Genomic DNA, 17,936 nt, shown 5'->3' on the forward strand with positions numbered 1-17,936 from the left:
CTCATTTCTAAAACCAGGGTATTAGATCTTAGTTCTTCTTTCTTTAAAATTCAGTGATTCTATTCTCCTGTACTCTGCATGATTTAGGTTTGGTCCTGCATTAAGACTATGTGATATATCAAGGCATTTTGCAATCTTATGCCTATGCATCAGAAATTTATAACAAATTAAAAATATATATTTAAAAGAAATAAAATGTACATAATAGTCTCATAGTTTTACATTCAATCATCTTTTTTTAGTATATTATGAAAATTCTTATTTTATTCCACATATTAAAAATAAAATGTTTGAAAGTTTTAATGATGGCTTAAAAAAATCTTTTTAAAATTATATCCCATCTTGTTTCTTTCTCTTGTAACAAAGAAAAATATTTAAGCAAAACTGGTAAAGTGACTTCCTCTAATAGTATATGTAACATTCCCTTTCTCCATATCTCTGCTGAGATGAGGGAGTTTGATTCAATTCAATTCAAACTGCATTTAATAAGCAATGATTTACAAGATACTGTTCTAGGTTCTGGACAAAGACAAGAACAAAGTTCAAGACAACAAAGACAAGAACAATCCCTGTGGGATTGAGGTTTGTTATTGAATTTAATCTGAAGAAGTTTCATTTTTAAGAATGTCTTCCAAAAATCAGTCTTTAAGATGAATGATATTCAGGATTTGGTAGAATTAAAAGAGCATTGTCTTTGGAGTCCATGAATCTGGATTCAAATCAATCATGTTCTGGTAAATCTTTGTCAACCAGTTCTCAAAAAAAAAAAAAAAAAAAAGAAAGAAAAAGAAAAAAAAAGAAATGTACCTCTCCCCTCCACATACATATACTTTAAAATTTAATCTACATTATTTATTTTTTCCCATTGCTTTCTTTAATCTGGACAACCAACAAGACAATAAATCAAGCCCTGATTTGTATCTTTTGCTGATTTCTGGGGCTCACATAGAAAATTGAACAATCTGTGATTGGATCTGACTCTGCCACATCACTGATTCAAAAGCTGTCTCTGATCCCAAGGTGTAGGCAAAAGAGTAGATGTTCTAACCAGGTTTTTTCACTTAACTCCTGCAATTTTCCAATTACATCATAGCTACACCAAAAGATTGCTGTGAAGATCATATGACTATAGGTAAAGTGCTTTGCAAACTTTAAAGTGCTATATTTACATGTCAGCTATGACAATTATAACACTACTAAATCTTGAAATAGTAAAGACATTTTTCATTGAAGTCTATACTTCTACATATTACAGAAGCAAGTTTGGGATAGTTTCATACCTTATTTGCAAATACAAAAAGAGTACATTAAGATGTGAACCAACAATTAAACAGTTTGGGGTTTGATATAGCTTATGAACTATATTAGAAAATTTCGGCAGCTTTAAAAGAAAAAGCTCATTTGTTTTGATTCTTTACCATCTGTTATGTAGGTAGCAGTGATCCACAGTGCAATCGACCCAACAGGAAAAGCTCATGGATGGGAGGAAAAATAGTAGGAAAAGCCATGATTCATAATGATAACTATCAATTTTGATTTTCTAATCCCATAGTAAATTAGGTTTTAGATATTTCTTCTTTACAGCTCTATAGGAAAGAAGGGAACAAGTTACTGGACATTCAATTCAATATAAGGAGGAGTTGTTTCAGTGATAAAGGAGATACAGCTTCTGGTTGTTTTTTCTTTCACCCCTCCAGATGGCATCATCTAACTTCAGTGAGGATTAGCCCTTCTTCACTGTTACATAGGGATTGATTCCATAGAGTAGCTTGAATAGGAGAACTCAACTAGATAAATTTAGTCCTAGGTTTCTATTTGCTTTTCCTGTTTTGCATTTCCTTTCTTATTTTGAGTGAGTGATCAAACATTCTCAAGATGGGCATATTTAGAATTAGTTTAGATTTAGCTTCATTTTAATGAGTTTAAGAGGTTCAGAGATACTGGTTCTTCAGTCTCTGCTGACTATACTTCAGAAGGATTCCCTTATATCTACTCTAGCCCTTTTATAAAGGACTAAACCTAGGAGTGATAATAATAATTATTATTTTAAATATAAACATTATTCTAAAATATAAATATTTTAAATATAAACATTTCAAGCATAAATAATTATTTATTATTTATACAGTGCTTTAAGGTTTGTAAAATACTTTACAAATATTTCCTTTCATTTGTACAATAAACCTGGGAAGCAAGTTTTGTTATTATACCCATTTTACAGATGGAGCAACTAAAGAAGACAGAGGTCAAATGATTTGTCCATAATCACACAGATAGTTTAGTTTTTTTCTGATTTCAGTGATAAATTTAATCATCTGACCATCTTGCCAGAAAACATAGAATTTGAAAGAAACAGTGGAGAGATGAAGTTAAATCCAAAGTGCCTGAGCAGCATGTTTAGGTTTTAAGTCTCAACTTCTGGTCAGAGTATAATAACAATTAGAATATTCATTTATTTAGTTTATTGTGCCTATTAAATATGTACTTGTGAGTGTTCTGTGTTAGTGACTATTTTGTGTCTAGAAAATATATAGTTGTCCCTTACAAAGCCAAAATTTTATCATTAAATATTTTGTTCTGGCATATAATGATCTGGAGTATTAGAAAAGGAAAGTCTAACTTCTTTCAGATTTTATATATCTATATATTATAAATCTCTATGGATATATACAATATACACACACATATATATACACACATGTACGTATGCATGTATTCCTCTTTTTATATTTAAAATATAAATTTCATATTTATATTTTATACTCCTTTATAGCCTGTCCCCTTCCTACTTTTCCAGTCTTTTTAAAACTTTACTCCCACCCATTTAGCAATGCTAGCCTTCTTGCTCTTCTTCCCACAGAGAACTTCAGCTCTTAATCATGCCTAATTAATCTTCCCTCTTTTCACCTCCACCTTCTTTCTTCCCTGGTTTATTTCAAGATCTTCTACAGAAGCCCTTTTGGGCAGCTAAATATCTTAATGGATGGACTGCTAGATCTGGACCCATCTTCCTGAATTCAAATCTGGCCTTAGACGCTTACTAGCTATGTGATGATGTGTCATATCATCCTGTTTGTCTCGTTTCCCTATCTGTAAAATGAGCTGGAGAAGGAAATAGAAAACCATTCTAGTACTTTTGCCAAGAAAACCCCACATGGGGTCATAAGGAGTCTGAAATAATTTAACAACAATAGAAAGTTTTTCCTGATCATCTTCCCCCTCTCCTCCATCACTAATGGCTTCCCTCTATTTGTATCTTGTATTTGTATTTACAGTTATTTGAATGTTGTTCCTGGAATTGCAACCTGACATCCTTCTTGGAATCAGGGACTCTGCTTCTTTCTTTCTTTGTAGTTCCAGGACTTAGCACAGAAACATGAAGCAATTATAAATGCTTGTTGATTGACTGGCTGACTAGAGACAGTGCATCAATTTTTAATATTACATGTGTATAACACAATTTCTGTGCATTAAATTTTAGATTTCTTGAGGTATGGACTATATTTTTCATCTTTGTATCCCAGCCCATAACTATGCCAAGAAATAAATCCCATAGAGAATAGGAAACAGCAAAAACACCCCAAAATTTAAAGAATGGGGGAGCAGTATTGGAGTAGAATTCATCCTTTATAGCAATGGTTCTTAACCTGGTCTAAGATAACTTTAAATATAGAAAGATAGATAGATTGTGTATTTATATGTATAGCTAGATATTGATAGAAAACTACTTCACTATAATTAGTGTCTTGTAATCTCGAGTATTTTATTTTCTTTATTATTCTAAGAGGACCAACTAATACATTGTTTGTGGTGGTGTAACTGATCCAATCATCCTGGAGAGCAATTAGGAACTATGCCCAAAAGTATATCAAACTCTGCATTTCCTTTGATCCAGCAGTGTTCTTATTGGGTCTATATTCCAAAGACATCATAAAAAAGAGGAAAGGACCCACATGTGCAAAAATGTTTGTAGTAGTCATTTTTGTAGTAGCAAGAAACTGGAAAATGAATGAATGCCCATCAGTTGGGGAATGACTGAATAAGTTATGGTATATGAATGTAATGGAATAATTGTTTTATAAGAAGTGATCAGCAGGACAATTTCAGAAAGGCCTAGAGAGACTTATGTAAACTGATGTTAAGTGAAGTGAGTAGAACCAAGAGAACATGGAGTACAGCAACAAGAAGATTATGCAATGATCAGCTCTGATGGATTTGGCTCTTCTCTACAAGGAGATGATTTAGGCTAATTTTAATAGATTTGTGATGGAGAGAGCCATCTATATACAGAAAGAAGACTATGGGGACTGAATGTGGATCGCGATATAGTATTTTCATCTTTTTTGTTGTTGTTTGCTTTTTTCTTTCATTTTTTTCCTTTTTTATCTGGTTTTTCTTGTACAGAATGATAAATGTGGAAATATATTTAGAAGAATTGCGTATATTTAAATTATATTGGATTACTTGCTGTCTAGGGGAGGATGATGAAGGGAGGGAGAAAAATTTGGAACACAAGGTTGCAAGGGTGAATACTGAAAACTAATTTTTGCATGTATTTTGAAAATAAAAAGCTATTATTAAAAATTAAAAACAAAAAATAAAAACCTACCTACCAAACTCCAAGGGCTGGTCTGCAAATGGAAAAGTTATAGAGAGAAGAAAATGGACAAATGTAGATTAGTTTTAACTTCATTAGAGAGCAAGAGTTGAAGGTCTAAAGTGAGGAGGAAATCAATCTAAATGTAAAAGAGATATGAAGGAAGAGTCTCCCAAGGTGGAATCGAGAAAGCTCTTCAGGTGAAGTTCAAAAAAGGTTCCGATTCAGTTCCTTGCAAACAAAGAAACTGCTCTTTCTTTCAGCTTTCTTACTAAATCTGAATGGAGGGTGGATTATTACCTATCAGAACACACCCGTCTGTCTTAGCCTGTCCAATGAAATTTACGTTCTCTTCACTTGAGGAGAACTGTACGTTCACGGTTAATCGACAGGTGCTTCTCACCAATGGTTGAATCTGACACCGGCCAATGGGCTTAGGGGGAAGGGTTGATCCATAGGTTTGAGAATGAGAAACCAGAGGGGGGGGGGCGGAGACTCTCCTGCGGAGGAGGCGTGCTTTTCATTAGGGATGGAGAGTAGATGGGAGGGAAGCAGTTGAGGGGAGGGTAGCAGGGGGAAAGGATATTTCCAATCAGAACTAGTATAACCTGTGGACCCAGGATCTCTGTGGCCAATGGGAAGGGAAGCTGGCAGAAACCGAGGGTTGGAGGTGGGGCAGTAGTCCCCGCCTGCTACCCGGTCCTCCATCCCCGCCCCAGTTAGTCCGCAGGGTTGGGCGGGGCGGAGTGGGTGTCAGGTGGTCCTGGGCGTGCAGCCTGGGCTAGGAAGACAGGACGAAAGGGGTGGGGAGGGGAGTAGAGAAGGGAGGGCTGAGGAGCCGGGAGCGGCTCTGGGCAGGAGAGCTGGCAGCGCTGGCTTCATGATCGGGTTCTCTCCCACCCAGTACCCCTCCCACCCCACCACCCCTGTGTGGTGGAGGTAAAACAGGAGGAGGAGGAAGAAGAAGAGGTGGAAGGGGGAAGGCGGGGGATCCGGCCCGGCCCCTGTGCTACAGTAAGGGCTCTTTGGGCCGGGACATCTCTAGGGGTTCTCCCTCCACATCCCCTGTCCCGTCCCCCAGTCCTGCCCTATTCCGCCACCTTCCACTCTACCTGCAGCCGCCGCTGCTTTCGGGGGAGGGGTCCCCCAGCTTCCGCGGAGCCGCATGAACAATAGGCAGCGGCGGCTCCTGCGCTCCATGGATCTCCCGCTCCATGGATCCCTCCCGCGCGCTTCTCGGCTGCCTGGCGAGCGCTGCTGCCGCCGCCCCGCCCGGGGAGGATGGAGCCGGGGCCGGGGGCGAGGAGGAGGAGGAAGAGGAAGAAGAGGAGGGGGCGGCGGTGGCCGTAGCAGTAGCAGAGGAGCTGGGCTCCGAGCCACCACTGCCCTTCTGGACCGCGGTGTTCGACTACGAGGCTGCGGGCGAGGACGAGCTGACCCTGCGGCTGGGCGATGTGGTGGAAGTGCTGTCCAAGGACTCGCAGGTGTCCGGCGACGAGGGCTGGTGGACTGGGCAGCTGAACCAGCGGGTGGGCATCTTCCCCAGCAACTACGTGACCCCTCGGAGCGCCTTCTCCAGCCGCTGCCAGCCCGGCGGGGAAGACCCCAGCTGCTACCCAGCCATCCACTGTAAGGACAAGGCGGGACAGGCAGTCAAAAGACTGGAGGGTTGGAGGTGCCGTGGTGGACGGGAGGGGCCTGGCCCTAGTGGGTGGATTGGGGCAGGAAGGTTGCTGGGAGTGGGGGTGGGTTACCCCTGGGAAAGCGGCTAGCCTAGCTGGTGCGCGCTTGCGCCGGGTGCAGGGGCTCGGTAGTGCCATAGATAAGATCCATGGTGCGCAGGCCGATCCTTGTATCTCAGGCTTTGGGCCTTCTCAGTTTTGATGGGATTACCACCTACTGTGACTTACCCCTCACAAAGTCAAGTCCTAGTTAGGGAGCCCTTCACCCTGTACTGTGCAAGTGGTAGTAGTAAACTCATAACAACGTAGATGTTTAAAGCAATCTTAGAGGTTATCTAGTATATTACTCCTTTTACACACTAAGAATCCATGAAAAAATGACTTGCCTAAGGTCACACAGCTACTAATGGAGCTGGTGCTCTTTTCATGACATCAATATTGTGAGGATCTTAGTCATCAGATCCACTAACCTCCCCTTCTCCTCCACCCTACATAGGCATTTGCTGTAAGGAAGAAGATTGGGGAGTCCGAGGCAGGGTTGAGTTGAAAAGTTCATTGAATCCCAGGTTTCTTCAAAGCTAAAACATCTGTGAAATATTGTATAGTTTTTTTTGACTCATCTCTACAGCAAGGAAGCTGTATCTTCAGGGGCCTCATTGGGAATGATGTCCCAAGAAGTGATGAACTGGGAAAATGTATCTCAATTTCAAAGTTCTTTGCCTGAATTCCAGTTCTTTAACTCACCTGCTGTTTATTGTTGTTGTTTTTTAATCTGCTGTTTAAAGAACTTTTAGAAATATTTCTTGCTCTCTCTGCCTACAGTAGTACTTGTTTTTTAAAACAAGTTTTTCTCATGACAAATCATGATTAATAGTTATCCATAGTATTCTTCTCACAGTCCTGAATTTTCAGTCATCCTCAGTCCTTTGCCCACATCTGATAACTCCTTGGACCTAAATTACCACCGGAATCTCAGCCAATGCTAGTCATTTTTAAAAGACAGAAGGCAAAAATTACAAGATTTAAAAAAAAATCTGAAATGCTTCCTTGGATGCCTTGACTTTTTTTTTTTTTTTTTTTGAATTGAAAAGGCCATGAGAGCGCCTGGGTTCAAATACTACCTCTGGTACTTTTTTCCCCCCTGGGGCAGTTGGGGTTAAGTGACTTGCCCAGGGTCACAGAGCTAGGAAGTATTAAATGTCTGAAGAGGTATTGAATTCAGATCCTCCTGACTTTAGGGCCAGTACTGTATCCATTTCACCATCTACCTGCCCCTACCTCTCATACTTAGGGTCTTGATAGTTTTAAAGTCACTTGATCTTCTGTACTATCACTTTCCTTATTTGTAAAGAAAAAAGGTACATTTTGAAGGTATTTTCAATTATAAATCTAGAATAACAAGTATTGAATATTTTTAGTTCTTATTAACATTTACAACATATTTCATCCCAGTTGACCTTTAGAATAAAAGGAAAACACAGGTTCTTAGCAAGAATGTTGTTATCAGCACTTAAATGTTCAGTGTTTAACTTAATCTCTATTGTGAAACTACTCTCTTGGCTCTTGGTTTGTAACTTATTTCCCCAAAAGTAGTTTATAATTTGGTCCTATATGTATACTTCTATTCTATGTGATGGTGGAAATTTAGAACAAAATCAGAAATCGTTCATTCTTTTCTTCTTTTTGCCCTCAATTTGGGATCTCCAAAAGTTTTAACCTCCCCTCATTGCTTCTTTGAATTTAGAACTACATATGGCTTCATCTTCATCTTTATAATTTTTGTACCTGAAAAAATTTTTGTGAATGATGTCCAAGTATTAAGTCCTTTGGGCTAAAAGCCTGCTGAGAGCTGCATGTTCTCAGATGTATTTAATGGCAAACTTGGTAATATGGCAGAGAAAGAAGTGAATGAGCATGTTGGATGACACTGGTCATTGTAGTGACTAAGTTAAATCAGAGTTTGATGTTTTCTGTTCCTGAAATCTTTGATCATTATTAGGGATCTGCCTAAAATTAAGATAGAGAGAACTCAGGGTACAATGAACCTGACTCATAGCAGATTCTTAATAAATGCTTATCTAATTGAATTGCACCTAAATTCTTGGAAAAGTATGTTGAATTGAGCATTTAGTTCATACTAAAAAGTTCATTTTTCTTTATTGTCTTCCATTCCATGGCTTCTGAAATATGTTGCTGTGGTCTGCTCTGGATAGATATGAAGATTAAAATGATCCTGAGTTCTATGAATAGGTACATTGCCATTGTATCATTTTAGGAATTTTTCTTCCACTAAAGACAGAAGAGTCAAATTTGGGTCTTACAAGATTCCCCCAGGATAAAACTGATTGAGCTTCAGTAGTGAAGAAGAACCAAATATAGAGTAATAGAGTAATCCTCATCTTGTTCACAAAGGTGGGAAGAATTGACTTTGTTCAATGGATCTTGAGGAATGTTACTGGAATAAATACCTTTTGGAGACTGAGGTCATATAGTTCTAGACAAAATTCTTGTGAATTCTTTCCTTTGATCCTAATCATGTTTCTGGAGATTGCCAGCAAATGGGCGTTTTGTCCTTTAGAAGTTATCAGTCCTACAAGCTGTCTAGGTAGTCATTTTATATTATATAGAAAATTAAAAGGGACATCTATGTCACCAGAGATCTGGGGTGGGATAAAATGACTAATAATTCTTTCCTTGGACTACCTATCCAGACCCTCAGAATTTTTTCTGGATAGGTATACATTTGTGATTGAACTTTAAAAACATTGTATGGAAAGTCTTAAAGAACTTGAGGACTATACATTTTAGTTTTGAAAGTTGGTGTTTTAAAATAAAATTTTCTCATCATCAAACTTTATTCAAATATGGATGACAAGAATTCCCCAAGTTTTGTTTAATTAAAAAATTCAATTCAACAAACATCTGTTTAATACTTTCTTTGTACAAAAGCACTGTGTTAGTTCTGGGAGCTACAGAGATCTCCCCTCCAACAGTTTTTGCCTCCTAGTTGACTAGAAGATTCAATATAGGTAAGAGTAAATACAAAATATACATAAAATAATACAAGTAATTTTAACGAGAGAGTGATAATGACCGAAAGATGAGGAAAGGTTGTGTGTAGCAACTAAATTGTGCTTTGAAGAAATATAGAGGTTGGGAGAGGCTGAAGTGAGGAGGAAGGACAGTCTGGCCTTAGTGGCCACTTAGGCAAATGTACAGAGGGAGAAGATGAAATATGTACAGAAAATGTACATATGTACATATTATATACAGGAAATGGCTGGCTAGAGGGCAGTTGGACTGAAACAGAGTCTGGAGAGGAGAATAATCTGAAACAATACTTAAGAAGTACTTAGGAGTCAAAATGTGGAAGATTTCGAGTGCTAGGCTGAGGAAATTTTTTTTCAGAAACAATAGACACTGGATTTTTGAGTGGGGAGGTGACATGATCAAATCTGAATTGTAAGAATATTTAGCAGAAGTGTGAAGATAGTTTAGAAAAGGAAGATACTAGAAGTAGAAAGATCCAGTGGGGCTGTTTTGAATAATTAAGTTATTGATAATATCATTTTACAGTGTTATTTCACTTTTAACTTTATGGAGTATATCCATAGCTATTACTTTATATACAATAGAGTAAGTTTTTATTTTATTTGTAGTCAACCTAAGTAATAGAGTTTAGTTCCCAGTAGGTTTGATATATATAACCTAGAGGCTTTTCTTAATGACCAAAAAAAAAAAAAATCTTTTGTTTAAATTGTTTTATTGTGTTCTCTAGTCCAGGGACTAAAATTTTTTTTTCCTGACAAGAAATGTTTTTCTTTTTCTTTCAAAAAGAGCATATATTCAGTGTATTTACTAATGTACACTTTCATTATTATATGAGTAGAAAACAAAAAGGAGGTTTCAATATATTTTAGATTTTAATTATGAGCATCCTTAAGTATTTCTTTGTAGAATGAGAAAATTCTAGGGAATCTGCAGCTCACTTGCTCTGAGCATGCTAAAATGTGTTTGTATTATTGCACATGATCTGGAGAGTGGGGAACATAACCCAACCCTGGAATAAAACAAGTATGGTTTTTATTTTATGAAAGTTTACTGAGCTGCAGCTTATGTTGAAAATTTCATGACTTGATTCCTGTTTAAAACCAGCACTAAAATTTTATAAGAACATAGAAGAAAAGTTAATTTTGCAGAATAATAAGCCATAATCCCCAAGAAAAAAAAATCAGTGAAGTGTCTTTTCAGAAAAGTCATTTTTCATTGTTATTATTTTTCATATGTTCTCTTATTCAAGTTGGTCATCAATATCAAAGTTAACACAGAATGCATGTAATGTTTCCATAAAATATGAAACAAGAAACTAAAGTTTTTGTAACCAAAGAGGTATTTACTGTAATTTTTCCATGTAGTCTTCTTTCTCTTTCTTCTTCCTCTGAATGATGGAACCTGAGGAGCTGTTCCTTCAGCACCCACAGCAGCATCTGCACAATTGACATTGATAAAATTCTGCCTTTCTGAATATCAATCAGTTAACAAGCATTTATCAAATGTCCGCTGTGCAACAGGCACCAGTCTGTGTTCTGGGGATACAAATGCAAAAATTGAAATAGTTTCTAACAGAAGGAATTAACATTCTATTGAGGAAAAAATGTGTGTGTGTGTGTGTGTGTGTGTGTGTGTGTGTGTGTGTGTGTCTGTGTGTCTGTATATGTGTATGTGCATGCATTTCAGTGTACTGCAATAATATAAATAGCAAATAGAAAGTATTAAAATTCAAGGTTACTACTAGCTAAAAACATTATCTAAGTATTGAAGAAAAAGAGTGTATCTATCAGGTGGAGATGTGGACAAAAATCATTCCAGGCATGGTGTATTTAGTCAGTGCAAAGGTATAAATATGAAAGATGGAATATTTTGAGAAAAAAAGCCAGGTGGCTGGATTTCAGAATGTGGTATAGAGAGTAATGTACAATGACACTGGCAAGATAGATTGAGACTAGGCTATGAAGGGCTTTCAAAGCCATTGGAGTTGATTGAGCAAGGTGGTGAAGGTCTGTGCTTAAGGGAAATACTTTGGATAGAGTGTATAGGATGGACTGGAAACTTGAGGTTGTTACAAACATCTAAATGAGTGATAATAAGATAATAATAGTATGAGTAAACAGGAGAGGTTAGATTCTGATTTTAGAAATGGCATAATTTGGCAGTTGATTAGATGTATGAAGTGAGGGAAAGTGACAAAAGATAATTCCATTATTGTAAGCCTAAGAGACTTGGAGAATGATGGTGCCTTTAGCAGAAATAGGGAAATTTAGAAGAGGGGAAGGTTTTGGGGGAATGATTTCAGTTTTGGACATATTTGATTTATAGTGCAGATTTTGGCAACTTACAACTGGAGAGCCCGTCTTCAAACTAAGAATAGTTTTAATATTTTTTAAATGCAAAAAGGAGGCCTACTGTAGTTTGAAGATACTTGTTTTGTGTTTGAGATATTTCTGGGATATAAAATTTGAAATGTGCAACAGGTAGTTAATTATGGAGAGCTGAAGCTCAGATGAGAGATTGGGACAGGATATATAGAACCCCATGACTGAAGTAGGAGGGAATAAATGGACTACATTTTTTTCAGTAAAGGCCAGTTGAAATTAGTCAACCGAGTCTCAGTCAGCTGAGATTAAGAAAAGGTCAATAGGTTTCTTTTCTTTTTTTAAAAAAATAAGGTTAAAACTTTTAAGCATTTGCCTTCTTTTGGACAAGGCACACCATCTTTCTGCATTTTAAATACAGAAAAGTCGCCTAACTTAATATTTTAAGAGTGGTTTCTGCATAAACTGCCAATCATATAACAAAATTTAGTTGAAAGGAAGGCAATGTTAAGACATGAAAGCTACACCTTAAACAAGGGAGAATGATTTATAAAGTCTTTGAAAATCATCAGTATTTAGAACAAAAGAGAAGGTGATTACACTTGTGCACTAATGGCCTTTCTGACACACTGTTTGGAAAGGAATAACGTCTGTATATAAGTCATCTGCCAAGTGGCCTAGGAATAATTCTGAATTTTATCTCTAAATTTTTGATTTCAAGAGATTTCTTATCTGGTCTTTGCTTTTATTTTACGTCTCAATTTATTTATTGGTTTTTCTTGAAGAATTGAATTCACTAATTTTTTAATATTGAAAAGCCTGTAGGATGACTAATAAGATCATAGATTTAGAACTGAACCTATAAAATCACCTGATCTAATTCACTTGTTATATTATCAAGGAAATTGAGGTTAAAAAATGTTAAGGGACTATCATAACTTCATCAGGGTGTTGTGTTAGAGTTAGTACTTGATCCCAAATTTTCTGACTCCAAATACAATGTTCTTTTCATTGTCCTCACAATATTTTCCAAACAGTAAAGCATGATGGAAAAGTGAAATATTATTATTTTTTAATCCTTGACTTTCTGTGTGTTGCACAGCAAATTTCACCCTAGATTCTCCTATATGAGTTTTATTGTGCCAGTATTTTATTTAAAAATATTTTAGCACTAACAGGGTTATTATAGAGAAGATAATAATTGTAGTTGTGATGATTTTAACAATATATATGACATATATGTATATATTTGCTCATATGTATATAAGCAAAGTATCTTATTTACTTTAATTGAACCTTACAACAACTCTATAAGTATGGTACTGTAGGTATTATTCTCATTTTACTGATAAGAAAATTCACCCTGAGAGATTTAGTGATTTACCCATGGTTATACAATTAGGAGGTTTCAGAAGTAGGAAGAAATCAGGTCTTCCTAACTATCCATTATACCTTGCTGCCTCCTGATTGATTCCCTCAACAACCCTGTGAGATAGATACTATTATTACCCCTAATTTATAAATGAGGAGAGATTGGTATTTTACCTAAGACCACTCAGCTAGAAATTATTGAAGGTATATTTGAATTAAATTTTTTTCCTGACTCTTGACTCCAGATCTTGTGTTGTATCCTAGAGGCATAGTTCCCTCCAGTTCTAAATCTATAATCTCATTAATTATCTTGGCTACCTCAAAATTAACAAATATAACTCTGCAAGGGCAAATGGTAAGTCAGGACTTCTTATAATTAAGTAGAAGGTCCTTTGTGTTATTCCAGTTCCTTGCAGTGATTCTCTTAGACATGAATGCTGTGTAATATGTGTAAGATTATGCATTAAGGTTTTAGTTGGCCTCCTGCAACTACCAGCTTTGTAAGACCATTGCTTTGCAGCAGTTTGGCAAATAGCCACATCAGCCACTCACTAAGAGAGAAGAACTGCCTAAGCAGCAACAGAGCAAGGAAATTATGCTGATTCTATTCATTTGTCCACAGCAAACATGAGCTAGGTTTAAAAGCCATTAGTGACTCAGGCTTCATGTGTGTGTGTATTAATATAAATGAATGTATATATTTATGTATATGTATGTATGTATATTGTGTATGTATACATATACAGAGAGAGCAAGTAAGCATTGTTTTACAAAGACTTGTATAAAGTGAACCTCAAATAAAAATAATGTAGGTAGTGTCTTTCTCCTTACCTTTCCCTCTTAAAATCCCTGGCTTCTTCAAGACATTGCTCAGGTACCATCTTCCATGTTTCCATGTAAACATTAAATTGCTAGAAATGTATTATCATTGCCATAATTATCATCATCATCACCACCTTCCTCTTCCTCCTTCACCTCTACCTCTTCTTCCTTCTCATTGTTCTCTTCTAGTTGTTCTGTTAACCATTCATCTTGATTAGATGGAGGAATGATTTGCTTTTTCATGGGAATCCCATTGCTCTATGATAAGCAGGAGGTATCAGATGTTAATTTACATAGCAAAATCAAAAGAAAGTTTTGCTCTGAAAGAAGGAACTTACATTGTGGTTGAGAAACTACAAGGGGATGTTTCTTAACTGTACTTTTCCTGTGCCTGGATTGCCCTCCCTCCTCTTAGAATAGGTTGGTTTCCTTATGTGGTCTTCTCAAGTACATTTTGTAAGAAGTTTTCTCCGATTCTTTCCTTCCTTACAAGGTTCTGGTACCAACCCCTAATACTTATTTTCATATACTTATTTATATGTGCATGTTGTTTTCTTTTATCAAATGTAAACTCCTTAAGAGTAAAGATTGTTTTGCTTTTACTTTTATATCCCTAGTGCCTACAAAATGCTTGTTGATTTATTGATTGATTTGAAATTCAACATGTCTTAAAAGAACTCATATTCTCCCTTTCAAGGTAGTGGATGGAGAGCTTGTCTTGGATCTTAGGTTCAATTCTGCTTCTGACATATATTGCCTATCCGTCTCTGGCCAAGCCATTTGACCTTTTAATGTTAGAGTCAACTTTTTCCTTTTTTAAATATTTTTTCAGATGATCATACTATCGCAACTCACACCTCTGCTTCCTGTCTATCTATACTCCTAACTGCCCTAATAATGAGAAAGTTTTTAGGAGTCATAAAATATAATTTTCCCATGTAGTAATAAAAAATTTAACTTTATCAAATCCCTTATTTCTTTTTCTGGTTTACCTTTTTATGCTTCTTTTCTATCTTGTATTTGAAAATTAAGTTTTCTATTTAGCTCTGGTCTTTTTATTAGGATTGCTTAGAAGTATCCTATTTCACTGAATGCCCATTTTTCTTTTCCCCTCACCCCCGAAGGATTAAACTCAGTTTTGCTGGATGGATGAATGATAGAATCAATTCTAAAGACTCTGAGCTGCACATCTGCCTTGGAAGAAAGAGTTTGCTCATTTGAGACTTCCCTGCGTTAAGGAAATTCTAGATCCATCCTCTATTACCATTATCTCCCCATTCCCTGACCTCATTTCAGATTCAGTTCTTTTCCAGATTTCCCTATTTCTATTGAGGGCACCACCATCCTTCCAATTGCTTTAGAATCTTTCTTAGCTCTTCCCTCTCTTCACCTCAAAGTTCAACTAGTTGTCAAATCTTGCCAGTCTTATTTTCACAACAGCTCTCATATCTGTTTCATATTCTCCACACAGACAGCTATTGTGATAGCTCAGGCCCTCATCACCACTCTATGGGACTATCTTCCAGTTATCTCCTGGGCATCCATTCCCTCTTGTCTCTAAAAAGATAAAACTCATGTCTGATCATGTCATTTACCTGCGTAATAACTTCTGTTGCTTATAGAATAAAATATAAACTCAGCCTGACATTTACTTATTTATTTTTTGAGAAAGTAATAGTTTTAATTGTTTTCACAATTACATGTAAAGAAAGTTAAAAAAATTTTTTTTAATTTTGAGTTCCACATTTTTTCCCTCCTTCACTTACCTCCCCTCTCCCTGAGAGAGTAAACAATTTGATATAATTTATACATTTTGTAATCATGCAAAACATATTTCGATATTAGTTATGTTATGAAGACAGACAAAAAAAAATCCATAAAAAATGAAAGAACATGAAAAATACTATGCTTTTGATCTTCAACCTAACATCTAGACCTCTTTCTAATATGAATCCTCCTTATCTTTTTAGGTATGTTGCACATTATTTTCATTGATATACTTTATATTTCAGCAAAAGTGACCTACATGCTGTTCCCCAAATTCAGCATTACATTTTTCCACCTTATTTCTTTGCACAGCCTGGCACTGATTTCTGAAGAGTGCACTCTCCTTTTCCCTCTTAGAATCCCTAACTTCTTCAAGGCATAGCTCACATACCATCTCTTATGGAAACTCCTGAATCACTTATCAGTTAGTGCTTTCTCTCTCCTAAAATTATTCTGTATACAGAACCATTTACACGGAGTATCCCTGCCTTTCCCCTTTCCCCTCTGTAGAAAATAATCTCTTTAAAGGACAGGAGTTTCTTTTTTTAAATTTGTTTTTCTATTCCTAGCTCTTAGTAAAATATTTTTCAAGTGATTAATAAAGGTTGATAGCTTTTATTGAATTTAAGCTATGTTCTTGCTCCTCCCTCCTCTTCCCCCAATTTGTCTTGTTTGAAGCCTGAATGCATCCTTTATGTGTAATTACTAAGTATTTTTTCTTTTTTTTCTTTAAAGATCTTGCTTTGAGAGTAGCGCCTATATGGCAGTCAACAACTTTAGTTCATGTTTTCAACTCTGTACAACCATTATAATTCATCCTATATGAAGCTTTGGTGTCATGGCATCAGAAGGAAATTGTGTTTCTAAAGGAGAATCAGTGTAGAAATGTGGTTCTTGTGAAGTCTAGGGCTAAATTAAATAGTAATACACTATTTAGTACTAGTAATACAGATTATTGCTGGTCTACAATTTCTTGTGTTAAATTTTAGAACTGCCATTATTGTTTCTCTTTATAGATTTTATTGAAATAGCTAATAATAGTAAAAATCTCCATGCGAGATTTCTATGATTAAAATCACTGGTCTATCTACAAATTGATGATTAAATGATTTATTTCAGAATAATTTTGACTTAATGCCTCTGTCTCTTCTCTTCTCCTTGCCCAGTATTAGAGATTGACTTTGCAGAGCTGACCCTGGAGGAGATCATTGGCATTGGGGGTTTTGGAAAGGTGTATCGAGCTTTTTGGGCTGGAGAAGAAGTTGCCGTGAAAGCTGCTCGCCATGATCCTGATGAGGACATCAGTCAGACAATAGAGAATGTTCGTCAGGAAGCCAAACTTTTTGCCATGCTAAAGCACCCTAACATCATTGCTCTGAGGGGGGTGTGCCTGAAAGAACCCAATCTCTGTTTGATTATGGAATTTGCCCGTGGAGGGTCCTTAAATCGAGTGTTATCGGGGAAGAGAATCCCTCCTGACATATTGGTGAACTGGGCTGTGCAGATTGCAAGGGGCATGAACTACCTGCATGATGAAGCGATAGTCCCCATCATCCATCGGGACCTCAAATCCAGCAACAGTGAGTCTGGTGGAAGAGTGGGGGGAAGGAAGTTCATGGAGCCAAAAGATAGCCATGGCTAGAATGGATTCTGAGTGTATTTGTGATGAAATTACACACAGAAAGCAGCCTATCTGAGTGGATGTGAGGGGGTTTGGGTACTAGGGAAGAACAGAGCACATATGGAAATGGAACAAATACTATGCATCATTGGTATTGGTAGTTATGTCATATTATGCATATGGTGTTATCAAATTTACTTTGCTACTTTAGATTTCTTTTTCTGTGGATCATTATTTAAAAAAGACATTTGTGAATTCGTCTACATACTTCTCAATAGGGAGTAGATACATTATCTAAACCACCCAGAGTATTTTGCACATAATAGGCATTTAATAAATGCTTGTTAAATGAATCCATTCTTGTTTGCTTGTAATTTTAAAGGAATTGTCCAATAATTCATACTTGGGCAATTTTAGGTAGTCTACAGATATTATGCATTCTCATAACTATCTGGTGACTATCTAACAGATGATCCAAAGGTACTGTAACTTTGTAAGGCATTCTGAATTAATACATTGAAATAGCAAAATGTGTGTTAATTTTGACTTAAATGACTTTCATGTAGTTGCTTTTGAGCTTTTGATGAGGTTCTAAAACATGTTACCCTTGCCCTTGGGGTCCTGGCTAGATGAATTCAAAGACTGGGAATACCCCTCTGTTGGAATTTGTGCTCTCTATTTTCAAATTCATTTATATATAAAAC

The 17,936-nt window shown here is 36.5% G+C and overlaps 1 protein-coding gene across 5 annotated transcripts in view; it reads left to right on the plus strand.

Annotated features, from left to right (window-relative positions):
- MAP3K9 (mitogen-activated protein kinase kinase kinase 9) overlaps positions 1-17,936 on the plus strand; it is a 168,957-nt gene that overhangs the window by 47,814 nt on the left and 103,207 nt on the right. For 2 of the 5 annotated variants that reach the window (XM_003756274.4, XM_023502417.2), the window contains exons 1-2: positions 5,326-6,226; positions 16,778-17,191. In XM_003756274.4, coding sequence (XP_003756322.1) covers positions 5,812-6,226; positions 16,778-17,191 — 829 coding nt within the window. In that variant the 5' untranslated portion in view covers positions 5,326-5,811. Of the gene's footprint in view, positions 1-5,323; positions 6,227-16,777; positions 17,192-17,936 lie in introns of those variants that run through there. The other 3 variants (XM_023502423.2, XM_003756275.4, XM_031952603.1) reach the window with 3 other exon arrangements.

Source organism: Sarcophilus harrisii, chromosome 2 (genome assembly GCF_902635505.1).
Source record: "Sarcophilus harrisii chromosome 2, mSarHar1.11, whole genome shotgun sequence".
Classification (NCBI taxonomy): domain Eukaryota; kingdom Metazoa; phylum Chordata; class Mammalia; order Dasyuromorphia; family Dasyuridae; genus Sarcophilus; species Sarcophilus harrisii.